Raw genomic sequence first — 13239 nt, 5'->3', positions numbered from 1 at the left:
CCCAACCTCGCACTATCAGAGCAGGCTAGGGACTGGGGACTTGAGGGAGGGGCTGAGGGTAGATAAGCAATCCAGGGAGAGGGACACAGAAAATGTTCTGGAATTCCAGGGAAGGAGACAGCTGCACTACTAAAGGTTGAGCGGGACTGGTTGGTTCAGGGGTAGGACTTGCCTAGCATGCATAAACAAGGCCTGGGTTCCATCTGCAGCACTCTGTAAACTGGGTGTGGCAGCCATCAAGAACAGAAATTCAAGCTACACAAACAGTTCCAGGTTAACCTGGGCTACAAAACACCCTGTCTCAAGAAAATATTTAAACCGGGCGGTGGTGGCACATGCCTTTAATACCAGCACCAGGGAGGCAGGGGAAGGCGGATCTCTAAATTCGAGGACAGCCTGGTCTAAAAAGCGAGTTCCAGGACAGTCAGGATGACACAAAAAAAAAACCTATCTCGGGGGAAAAAAAAAAACCATAACAAAATTTAAAATAAGGCTGGGGAATGAAGTAGTCTAGAAGCACCTACCTGATAAGGGTTCCGATAAACTGACAGTCCGAAGCCCAGGAGGCAAATACAGCCCTCCACAGCCCTCAAACCTAGTCCTCCTGCACCATACTGGTGGTGGGTACTGAACAAGAAACTTCCTCCTCCTAGAACTACCTGCCTCAGCCCTAGCTCCAGCTGTTCAGGTCCTTGCAGAAGTTCTCAGCAGTGGGAGCAGCAGGGGACAGGAGGATCCTCTACTGTGACCCCCCCCCCCGAACTTTAGCTTTAGCATCTGTATGACACACCATCCCAGCAATGCCACCAATCCAACAGCCTGGTCCAAATTGAGGTGGCGAAGAACAACTAAGGGTCCTGGCAACACCTTAGCCTGCAGATGGGGGGGAGGGGGGTAGGCCTTCGCTTCACTCCGCTGTCAAGATGCCCACAGGGACCAGTAAGGTAGCAGACCAAGGCCCAGGCTCAGCTGGACACTAGAGTCTGTGCCAGGATGCCCCGAGGTCCCCAGACACCAAGCACCCCAAGTCTGAGGTCCCCATCTGCACAGGGGGAAGACTCAGGAGACAAGTCGGCGAACACAAGCCTGAGTAGGCTGCACTGCTGGCCCCATCGTCCCTGTTCCAACGTGGCACGAAATTCCCAGGTACCCAGGTACCCAAGAGGGGGTAGGCCTGGGGGACACTGCACCTGCTGTCTCCCATCTACCCTATTTCCATTCACCGAGGCCCGCAGCCTCTGGCACTCGGCCCACCAACAGGCCCTAGAATTGCACTGGGTGCTGGGAGAGTCCAGGACAGCAGATGTGGCCAGCTTCTTCCTCAGGGCCACCAGAGCCAGGCCAGCATCCAACAAAGGTGGGCTGGTTCAGGTGTGGTTCTTACCAACAGCCTCCCTCCACAAGGTAGACGGAGAGGCCTGCATTGGGTGGAGGTGGACCACCTTCCCCCTGGCTCTGGTACCCCTACTGCCCAGTCACATCCCCACCTCTGCCAGCCCCCAGGACAGAGAAGACTAGCAAATGAGGAAATGCACACCCAGAGTATACTTCACTCCTCTGCAAGCCTGAGTGTAGGCCATCATGGTTCCTGCAGCATCCCTGGGGTCCAGGGCCTTGAGACTTTGAGACAAAGCAGATGGCACCTGGGTTTCCATACTTTGGCTACCTGCCTCTGAGCAGTGAGTCCTGGAGGTGCCAGAATCCAAAGGGCTCAAGTGTGCAGGAATAAACTGACCCATCTGTGCCATTGGCAGTCCCTGACTAGCATGTTACAGGGCACGAGTAGTGCCCCGAAAGCAGAGCCAAGGGGCCTGAGAGCCTTGTGTGCCAACAAGAAGACTAAATTCAGAAAGGGCCAGCCTTTGCCCAAAGCAACACAGTATGTCCCAGCTCAGAGCAAATCTCTGGTCCCTTTAGGGCATGTGCCCACTCGATCACAAGGAAGAGTCAAAAGGATATACAGTCTACAGTGGCTTTGGCTATACCAGAAATCCCATGCCCTCTGCTATACCAGGGATGGGGAGGCACACGGCTGGCACTAATTAAATCAAATAACAGGTAAGAGGCTACCCCTCGAGTGAGGCGGGGCTCCAGGACACAGCCACTCGGAATCACCACAGCCTTCCCCATGGCAAGTCCACTTGCCCACCAAGGAGCTCCTACAGTGGTCACTGAAGCTAAAGAGGGCAGAGGCAGGCAGAGAGGAAGGCACAGCAAAGCAGGGTACAGGCCTGGGGTCAGGAGCTAGAGTTATGATGCCGGCTGCATCCAGGCTGGTCCTGTCTGGATGCAGCGTAGGGTGGGACGACACGCAGGCTGCGCAGTTGTCTCCTGTGGTGGCCATGCCAGCCAGAGAGATGCACTTGTGGGTGGGCAGGGGGCATCCCACGAGCTGGTGGCCTGGTGCCTCTTACCTCTGGGCTCCTCTGCCTGTTTGGCGAGTTTGCGCAGCGCGGCAGCGAAGCTGGAGGATGGCGCGGCCTGGGCCGACAGCGCACTGCTGGTGGCCGGGCTACCGGTGGGCACCAGGGCGCCATTGAGTGGCGAGGGGGTGAGGGGGTTGACGGTGGCGGTGGTCCTGGTCGCCGTGGAAAGCATCCCTATTGAAGGGGACTTGGGCTCATGGCTCATGCCTGAAACAGGAAAAGAAGAACCAGTGTCACCCAGAGAGCAGAGCGCCAGCACCAGAGGGGCTGCAGCGGCATGCAGCAGGAGCCGAAGGCCACGAGAGCAGAGCACAGCCAGCACTGCAGACAGCAGACCCATTCCCACAGTCCAACTGACCCCACGGGTGTGAGGGCACCTCAACGACGCTGGCCCCTGGACCAGCTCTCCAGAACCAAGCCTAGAGACGGTACCCCAAAGCGTCATATCCAGGGCCCTACCAGACCCAAGGGTCGAGGAGGGAGACTGAGGCAGGGCCTGGAGCACAGAGCTGAAATGACCAACGAGACAACACAACAAGCAGCTGACAGTTACGGGGCGTGGAACTACCAGTCATCTGCAACAGCATCCAAGATGCCTGCACAACTGCCCATAACACAGAGAAGGAAACCCAAGGCCCCAGTGGGGGGCGATGCAAGCGCAGCACCTGTCACTTCTTAGGCCAGCCTGGGGTCCTACCTTCCCTACATTCCCTGACTCTCCAATCTACGTCAGACAGGAAGGGTTGGCAGCAAAGGACACAGACAACTACAACCCCTGGTGAAGCCCTTCTTGGCCTTCCAGTCCCCGGGGCAGATAGACAACAACACTCAAGCCACAATGCCAGAGAAGAAGCTCCCACAGTCCTTGGCAGAGTCCTGGTTTAGGAGGCCACCCCAAAGGTCTCATCCATGACTGTGAGCCAGACCTGCCCAGCTAAGCTTCACAGTCCCTGACCCACACCAGAGACGCCAGGCACCAACCTTGGGGCAATTTACGATGTAGCACAGGGTCTGGAATGAGCCGTTAACCAGAGTTGATCAGAAGCCAAGAAATGCCAATCCGCACAGACCTGAGCCTCAGCCTCCACCAACACTGCACAGCTACCTCAGGTGCCACCAGCTCCTCCACCCCAGCAAGCCGGCACCTGCCTCCACCCCTCATTCCATTCAGTGAAGGTGTCCTTGGACTCATTTCATAGATATGAGTGGGTAGGCCCAGCACAAGGTGGCTCAGAGTAGGGCTGGGACCACTCCAGCACGGCGGGCGCTATGTCCTGTGTGGCACAAGCTGCCTCAGACCCAGCTACCCACACCAGGCGGGCGCCAAGGCAGATGGAGATGCTAAGAGCTGCAGCTCGCTGTACAGCTGCAGGCTTATCTCCTGAATCTGAGGAGGAAGATGTGCTACTGTGGGGGCTTTCAAGATGCCTAGGGGGTCTGAGCAGACACGCCAGGCTCAGTGGGCGTGGGGAGATGGCAGAGAGCAGGTAGAGCACAGAATGTGTGGTGAGCAGGACCTCTCCCTCCGTACCACATGCTATCAGTGTCCCCATCATGCTCCTGTGGGGGACCCACTCCTGGGGTCTCCAGCAGCCTCGGGTCCAGAGCATAGCTGCCCTTCCTCCCACTCTTAGGGGGGTCCCCCAAGCCTAGGTCCTGGAGGTATCAGTATGTTCCCAGCCTGGGAAACTGCTCTCATGTCAGGTCACTTAAAATAGAATGCCAAATGAGCGGCTTCATTAGGGGGAGTCTAAAATTAGCATCACTCCTCACATGCGCACATGGGGCTGGTGGGGGAGGGGCAGGGAACAGCTTCGGGTACCGGAGACACTGCCAAACTGGGGGTGCTCAAGAGTCCCCTCACTCACTGGCCCAGACCCATCAGAGCTGGTGCCTGTTCTGTGCCTGGCATCCCCCGGAGATAAGCCACCTCCAACAGGCAGGGGCAGCAGGAGGGGAGAAGTGGGCACAGGATGCTTGCTCTCCCTGCCCTCATTAGGGGGTATTTATTAACTTCTCTCTGCTCCCAGCCGTTGACTGAACCCTCATCTATGAGATCACCTCATGTGAATTCATTATCCTAACAGCTGGGAATAAGCTCTGTGGCGCAAGGGCCATGATGGATGAGGCCAGGGGCTGCCTGCACAGTCCACGCAGATCAGCGGGGAAGCGAGCCTGGATCCAGGCGGCCTCCTGCACCACCCTATACAGGCTCCTTCCTGCTGCTTTGTCCAAGCACTCACTCGCAACCAACTCAGCCTCAGTTTTCTTCTCTCTAGATCCATCCAGAACTCAGCTGAGAGCCACCAAGAGCACCCACAAAACAGCCCAGGACAGCCAGGTTGCCTCGTGTACCCTGCCTTGCCTGCCCCATATAGAGCGTTTCCTCCCCTTTCCCTGCATAGGTTTCTAACACAGCCAGAAGCATCATCGCTTTCGGATCCTGCCAAAGGTCTGACCCCAGGGTACCAGGCAGGTGATGATACTGTCCAATTCACCTCACTCTGGTCCTGCACTGCTGACCCTAGTGGGCTTCACAGGGCCGGGGCGGGGGGGGGTCTCCAATGCCACTTCCCTCCTGCTGTATGTCAGGAGTTATTAATCAGCCCAGCCTCCCTCCCGTTGAAGCCGTAATTACTGTCCCTTTCATCCCAGCTCCTCCCAGCACCAGACCTCAGGCTTGCTCCTTCTGCTCTGTAATTACCAGCTAATAGCTGAGATGAATTTTCTGGAGGCCCGGTTCAAGCACCAATCCGCCCCCTCCTTCCCCTGCAGCCCCTCACCCCGGGGTAATTACACCCAGGGAAGCTGCACCCAGCAGAGCCGAGCTCTCAGGCAGCCTGGACCTGGATGCTCTATCTGCCCCTCTCCATCATTTCTCGTTACTGCACACTGAAATGTTTGTGAACAGACAGGAGCCGCCCCAGTCCAGGCTCCATACCCGCCCCCTTTGATCCCTGCTACCCTGAGGGTGATGCTTCCGAAGGTCTAACAAGGCTGGGGTCACCCTGCTGCAGGGACCCGGTGGCTGCGGCAGTACGGGGTGCCACGTGATCCCCAGAGCCTGGACGGCTTCATAATAAATTCATTATTATGTGTGCTGCCGGCTTGTTCTGAAGGCACCCACGTGAGGCAGCTCCACGGGTGGGGTAGGGAGGCCTGCTGATGTTCAATAGTGACAGGCTGCTACCCGTATGCCCAAGGTCAGTTCCCCCAAGGACTCCCCCAGCACAAGGCATCAGAGCAGGGAAAACAGCAGATGGTGGCTCCTGACCCAAGACCCTGAAAGCAGAGAAAACAGCAGGCAAGTGGGGGTGGCCTGGATATGACAGGGGCTCTGATCTGGGGGTCAAAGGGGAATAAAGCAGTCAGGCAGAATGAGGGAGGCAGAAGAGGCTACCCGCGGCTTGGAGTGCAGTTAACGCCTAAGCAGCCTCTGGGGTTCCCTGCAGCCACAGCAGGGCAGAGGACAGGGACACCTTGGGTTTGCTGACACTCCTCAGCGTCTCTCTGTCCACCGCCAGGCTGTCAAGAACCTGCTGACTTAAGTGTTCAAAAAACAAGAGGGCCACACGAGTGGCTCAAAAATGTGCAAAGAAATGGTGTGCAAACTTGTCACCTCCGGTACTCAGAGGGCTGAGGCACGAGGATTGCAGGCTCATTGCCAACCTAGTGAGACTTAGTGAGAACCCATCTCAAAACAAGTAGTAAAAAGGTGGCTGGGGAGGTGGCACGGGGAGTCCCTGAGTGCAGGGCCCAGAATGGCAAAGTAAGGGAGGGAAGGAGGGCAAGAGGAAGGAGAGAGCCAGAAGGCTCTACAGCTGCGGGAGGGGAGGGCGAGACAAGGCGGCACTGTGCTTGGCCAGTGTGTGGCCAGCTGACAAAGGCTTCCGAGAATCACCTGATGAGGTACAAAGCAGCAGATCAGGAGTCTCAGGGGTTCCCAGGCGGCAGCAGGGATGGAAGGGAGGCAACAGATGGCAACGACATTTGACGCGATTATTCTAAGTGGCTGCTGTGTGTGAGAAGCCCGACGTGGGCAGAAGAAGGGCTGCAGAGCCACCCACACCAGCAAGGCAAAAACCCACCCGAGAAAAAGGCCGCCGAGGTCGGGAAGCCAGTAACGAGGGCTGAGGCTACTAGCAGTTTATAGCCCAGCAGCATCCCTGATGGTAACCTAATGACAGACGATGGGACTAGCTTGGAGTCAGGCGCGTGCACGTGGCTTCTGTAATAGTAACGCTCCCTTCCTGCAGGTGCCCTTCACACCACAGGATCCCACAAACTAACCTGTGCAACAGGCAGGCAGGACGGGCCGTCAAGTCACATGGCTCAGGAGGCAGAGCTGATCCTGTCCTTCTACAAAACCCCTTGCCAGCTGCGGCTAACACTGTGGGCAGGGACCAGGGACCTCGCTGTGCCCTGTCCTCAGCGTGTCTACTGCCATCTATCCCATACTGCCTCCCGGACATAGACGCTCTGCCATTCCCCAGAGGGCAACTGAGGCTGGAAGAGCCACACCTTGTTCTAGGCTCCAAGTATGTTTGCTCTGTACTGTACCACCGAATTGGCAACCACTGGGCAGAAGGAGATGCTGGGAAATGGCCCAAATAAGGTTCAGGAACCCTTTAGCAGCACCTGGCCTGCCAGCTGCAGACAGCTGTCGTGGGGAGCCCACCACATGCCTTCAGTTACAGAGGGACAAGGAGGACAGGCATTCTGCTGCTCAAGAGGCAACATCTCCCAGCAGCAGCTTCTGTACACTGCAGCAAGCCCCGTGTGGCCCAAGGCACCTTCAGACACTTCATCAGCCACAAAGAGCCCTTTCAGCAGACACTGCTGGACTCCTCAAGTCCCAAAAAGAAAACACCCAAACTGTCCAGGACTGAGGCTATGTGCTTTCAAGTTTCCACAGGATGGAGGCCAGGAGCCAGCAGGTCAAGGTCAGGGCCCTGAGTGGTCGACACCTGCTGGGAGGCTACAGGCCTGTGAAGCCCAGCTCCCCAGTGATTCCCAGGTTCCACCAAGACAGGCCCTCCAGCCCCACTTCCTGTTTCGGCTGGAGGAAGCTGAGCAGACCCAGGGGACTACATGAGAAGTTGGGACGGAAGTCCTAACTCAAAGCCTCTCCCACAAGGCCCTGTACCCAGGACAGAACTAGAGACAGCCACACACCAACCACTTCTCAGCGTATCAACAGGTGCTAGGTGCCAGGCAGATTCCCGAAAGAGGGCTGAAGACAAGGTCTGGCCAGGCTGCTTCCCACTAGACAGGAGGTAGCTGTACATATACCCTAATGGAAGTCGTGGTCTACACTGAAGTTCCTTGGTCCCAGCCAGTTACCAGCTCTGCCACAGGCTGGGCAGCCTGTGAGGGTCACCTTCGGCTTTCCTGATCGACCATGGGAAGCTGACCACGCTCTGGCTGCATGGGACACAGTGGTCTGAGACTCTCTGCCCTAAAGTCATATAATGTTTAAATGAGAACAGAGGGACGACCTTCAGGCAGAGTTCAGGCCAAAATGAAGATTCAGTTCCATTCAAGCCACAAAACTACAAATCCCCAAGTCAGGGGTCCCACGATTGTCTCTCTAGGTCTCACGTAGACACACTCCCCAGCTCTGGCCTCACAAGCAGCCAGGCCAGTATGCAGATTCCAGTAACTGGAGACACAGGGTACCATTAGGACCCTCAGGTTCCATTCCATGTTGTTAGCATGCTAACTCCTTCCTGAACTCAAGAGGAAGTGGGGGAAAGGCCCACCCAGGAGCATCCCTCTTCTCCGACTGCAGCCTGTCAACCCAAATCCGCCTGTCACTCAAATTAGATTGTGGACTTGCCCAAGATTGTATCACCAACAGTTAAGCTGCTCTCCCCAAGGTTTGTCCCGGGGGCCCGCAGAAAGGTGCTGACCACCAAGCCTGACAACTTGAGTTTGAAGGTGCAAGGAAAGAACCAACTTACAAGTTGACCTACACACACACACACACACACAAACTAAAGAAATGTAATTTTAAAATAAAAAAAAAAAGCCATTTGGGGGCTGAGATGTATCTCAGGGGCAGCCTGCTTGCCTGGACAGAAAGGTCCTTTCTTCCAGCTGTTCAAAGTGACAGCTGGGTCCCTATTGCGGCGACACACGGAGACTTGTGTGTAAACTGACAATGTACATGAACCTGGACTACAGACCTCTGCAGCAGAGTTGAGCGGCCACTTCTGAGTCCTATTGCGGTGACACACGGAGACTTGTGTGTAAACTGACAATGTACATGAACCTGGACTACAGACCCCTGCAGCAGAGTTGAGCGGCCACTTCTGAGCAGTGCACCCCCCCATCATCTATCTAGGACAAAGTCACTCAAGGACTGAAAGAAAGCTCTAGAACATTGTGTCTCAATAGCGGACTCTTCTACCATCTTCAAAACCCAACAAGCCATGCCCAGACATCATTAAATGTCTCACTGGGGTTGGGGGTGGAACCAACCAAGTACCCTCAGGTCAAGATGGACTCCTTCATCAGAGAGAAACTTCCTCCACAAACAGCTACAATCCCGGACAAATGGGTTACCATCTCTAGGCTGCACGTGTTCTTTGTCCACCTGAGTGGCCAACCATCCACACCCAAATAATCTTGGCAGCTTAAGCATACCCATATCCTGCAGAATTCTAATGGGGAACCTCTGGTGTACAACCCAGATTTGACCCAACCCTGTAGCAGAATGGCCTAATGCCTGAGACCCGGGCTACTAGAGATTCCCATGTGGGGAGACAATACTCACAGTCAAGACTGGCTAAATACAGGATCAATTTCCCCCATCAGCACCTCCACCCCAGGGCAGGTGAGAGCCAGCCAAGTCCTGACCTGAAACAAATGGGACCAGCAGCGTGGGCACCGGCACGTTCACCATGAGCTCTCATGGAGAAGCAACCCACGTCTACATACAAGACCCACGGATGCGTTCTACACATGAAGACACGAGGCCTAATGTGAATTTATTTACTTTTTGTTTGTATGTGCGTTTGCACACAGGTACCTAAGGCAGCCAGAATAGGTCATTGGATCCCCTGGGGCTACAGCGGTGAAAGGAGGCACCTTGTGGGTGCTGGGAACTTAGCTTGCATCCCCTCTGAGAACAGTACATGCTTTAAGTGTTGTTTCGCCAACCCCAAGCCCAAAGTGATCACCCAGCCCCCAAAACGCCAGATCAGTAAGCGTTGCTAGGCCACATTCCCAACCCCACAGAGTAATCCACATTCCCTTCTCAAGCCTATTCAACAAATGAGTCCCACTTGGGAACCGCCATGCAGGTCGAAGGCTTGGTGCATAAGGGATGGACACCAGGAAACTTCCAGTCAACTTCTCAGAACCCCCCAGCCCACTTCCCCAAATGCCCCAGGCTCACTTCCCAGAATTCAGTCTATTTCATGGGCTCTAGCTGGAAACAGCTGGGCCTGGTGGTGCACAACTTTACCCCAGCAGTAGGGAGACAGAAGCGTGTGGTGTGGGCTCAAGACCAGTCTGATCTACATAGCGGGTTCCAGGTTCCAGGCCAGCCATGTGTTACATGGTAAGACCCTGTCTCAGCAAGATAAAACAAAGTAACAGATAAGACTGAGGCTCCTAGCTACATCACAAGTAGAAATATCAAGAATGGGAAGTAAGGACTGGAGAGATAGCTCAGCAGTTAAGAGCACTGACTGCTCTTCCAAAGGACCTGGGTTCAATTCCCAGCACCCACGTGGCAGCTCACAACTGTCTGTAACTCCAAGATCTGACATCCTCGCACAGACATACATGCAGGCAAAACACCAAGGCACACAAAATAAAAATAAATAAATTAAAAAAAAAAGAAATGTAAAGTGCATTTACAACCATAACCTACTGAACATGGTAGCGGCCCGCAAAGTTCCCCTTATTACCAGCAGCTAACCTGGGACAGCATTTGCTTCCTGGCTCCAGGAGAGGTGGCCGCCCCCAAAGAGCAGTACCCTAGAGCAAGGTCCCAATTCATAGTAAGTGAGATGAGTTAGTCTATACTGCAATCCTAGCAAGGCTCTAAGTTCAAGGCCATCTTTGCTACACAGTCAGTTGGCTATAGTTGTCGAGCCTGGGCTCCAGAAGACCCTCTCTCAAACAAGAATAACACCCCCCCCAAAATGTGGTGTTGGGGCCTGGGGAAATGGCTCAGTGGTTAAGAGCACTTATTCTTGCAGAGGACCTGGGTTGGGTACCTGGAACCTACATGGTGGCTCACAACCATCTAACTAGGGAATCCAGCACTTTCTTCTGGCCTCTGAGATCACCGCATGCTCATGGTGCACATACACACCTGGCAAAACACCAATACATATAAAATGAAAACAAATCTTTAAAGGGGGGGGCTGGTGATAGGGCTCTGTGGCAGACGCTTCAAATGCACAAGGCTGTAGTTTCCATGCCCCGCCCCTGGCCCCAAAAAGAAACAAAAAACTGAAGTGTGATTTCTACCCAGTGTGCACTGCTTTCTGTCATAAAGTTCAAAGTGTAAGTTGAGCCATCCGAAGCCTTCTGCTCGGCACCTTGAACCCGGAGACTGGCATGCAGCTCGTGAAACCGGAGCTGCGCTTTAGTTAAGGGGTACACACTGCGCCTAAGTGAGAAGGTCTGAGGCCCCAGGACTAAGGAATGGTTACCATCTTAGCTGTGCTCACCAGACATTCGCTCTGGGAAAAGAGAAGTTGGGGAAGGGTCACCACCTGAACGGGAAACAATTACAGCACACACCTCCCCAACCCAGGCGAGGTCAGTGGTCACCCTGGGCATTTCAAAGACGAACAGGGTCGTCCCTGACCATGCAGGGACTGGGGGCTACATGAGCACTACAGGGCTGATACTTAGACCATTTCCTCAACCCTGGAGTGGGGAAGCCAGACTTCCCCACCAAACAGGTGTCAGAGTACAGGGCGCAGAGTTTAGTCTGTTTGACCTCAGGTCTCAGCACCTGGAGGAACACCTGCGTGCACTCACTATGTGTGAGAAAAACACCACACCCCCGACGCAAAAACACAAAGACAGGCGCTCACCAGCAGCCGAGTGGGAAGAATTCACTCTTGTCCTAAGTGTTTAAACAGGGTCTTCCTTTCACACCAGCCAGCAACCTGTCCCTTGGGGAGAGATCTGGAGAAGGGACAGGACAGAATTTGGATCCTGGCTTTTTTCCAAGCTTGGCACACTGCCCCATGGGTCCAGTGTCTGACCACAAAGTAGGAGGCCTGGTTCGGGAGGCCAGAGCCCATCTGGATGCAAAGACTCAGGTCATCCCCATCTGGCCACAAAGTGCCTGGATTCAGGCTGCCCAGCCCACCCTGGGAGATCCTGGGAAGACACCTGCCCCAACTGTGCTGCAGGATGCTACCAAGGCCAGGCCCCAGTGCCTGCCCCCAACACCACTAGGAAAGGAAAGCCAGCATTAGTTGGAAGGAGCCCTGAAAGCTGCATCTGCAGCCTCAGCCTGCCCCCACTTGTGAGCCTGTTGTCCTCAGTTCAACACATGGATTTTCCTTTGGGACGGCTTAACCTGTCCAACATCAATACAGCTCTGACCAAGAGCGCACAGATCGATTCCTTTTATTGCTGCTTGCAGCCACAGGCTTACCATGTGAGTGCAGAGGCAGAGATGAGGGGCAGGGTGTGCCGGAGTGCCTCCCAAATCCAGCCCCAAAGTCTAGTCCACGGTTCCCGAGGGAGCAGCAGATTGGGAGAGGATATGTATGTGCACACAGGCACTCCAGCTGGTTTTGGAGATCCCAGGGGCAGGTGACGCTCCAGGACAATGGTGACTCCATGTAGCATCATGGCACAAAGGCTTATTTATATACAGAAAAAGAGTGCCCCTTCTGTCCACCAAGAGGACAGAGTATCTAGATCTATGTTCAAGTTCCAGGGACACTATCACCCTTTAAGGGAACTATGGGTGCCAGGTGTCCCATAAGCACCAGTAACATGCACCTGATAGTCAAGGCATCTGCCCAAGGCCACAGGAGACCACTAATGTCCCAGTGCTGAGGTCGGCAACCAAGGCCACACAGAGGCTGAAAGAGTTTGGGAGCAGCCAGCTAATCACCCCACTCTTAGGCTATGTTAGCCCCCTCTCTTGCTTTGCTGGCTTCTGCCCACTCTGGGGCACTTGAATCATTGCATCTGTGCCTCCCCGAAACAGGACTCCCACACATCCATTTCCCAGCCCAGCATCCCATCTGTAGTGTAGCCCCTCCCTCCGACCTAGCACCTCCTAAGTCCCCACTAATTATGACTTAAGGAACCAACTGCAAACCCACAGGGAAGGGCTCAGAACATTCTTAGAGCAGATACAACTCAGGTCCAGATCATCTCCAGGGTGAGGACCTTCCAGCGGGAGGACCAAGGGTGGGAATGGAATAAGACAATGCAGAAGTCCAAAGCCAAGCATGGTGGGGATCAGGAGTTCAAGACCAGCTGGTAGAGTGACTGACTAGCAAGAACAAGACACTCAGCTCCATCCCCAGCACCTGGTCAAGTGTGGCAGCACACTTTAATTCCAGTACTTGTGAGCAGAGGTAAGAGAATCAGAAGTCCAAGGTCATCTTCATTCAGACACACAGGGCAGAAGACCTCATCAGAGAAGAACAGAGACAGAGCGCTTGGGCTGCTCGATGAGACCAACGTGAATAAATTAGTGCAGCTGTGGTGCAGGTCTTTAAACCCAGGAAAGGCAGACAGATCCTGAATGAGGCCAGCCTGGTCCACAAAGTTTTTCAGGCCAACCAGAACTACACACTAAGACTACTTAGACACA

At 54.7% G+C, this 13239-nt stretch overlaps 1 protein-coding gene across 9 annotated transcripts in view; it reads right to left on the bottom strand.

Annotated features, from left to right (window-relative positions):
- Gse1 (Gse1 coiled-coil protein) overlaps positions 1 to 13239 on the bottom strand; it is a 344446-nt gene that overhangs the window by 26402 nt on the left and 304805 nt on the right. For 5 of the 9 annotated variants that reach the window (XM_048437406.3, XM_085681802.2, XM_085681803.2 and 2 more), the window contains one exon: positions 2415 to 2633. The exons of the other annotated variants lie outside the window; for them this stretch is intronic. In XM_048437406.3, coding sequence (XP_048293363.3) covers positions 2415 to 2633 — 219 coding nt within the window. The remainder of the gene's footprint in view (positions 1 to 2414; positions 2634 to 13239) is intronic. 9 annotated transcript variants of the gene reach the window in all.

Source organism: Myodes glareolus, chromosome 22 (assembly GCF_982192425.1).
Source record: "Myodes glareolus chromosome 22, mMyoGla1.1, whole genome shotgun sequence".
Taxonomy (NCBI): Eukaryota; Metazoa; Chordata; class Mammalia; order Rodentia; family Cricetidae; genus Myodes; species Myodes glareolus.
Note: the sequence above shows the minus strand (reverse complement) of the source record. Positions and strands in the feature narration are given on the sequence as shown.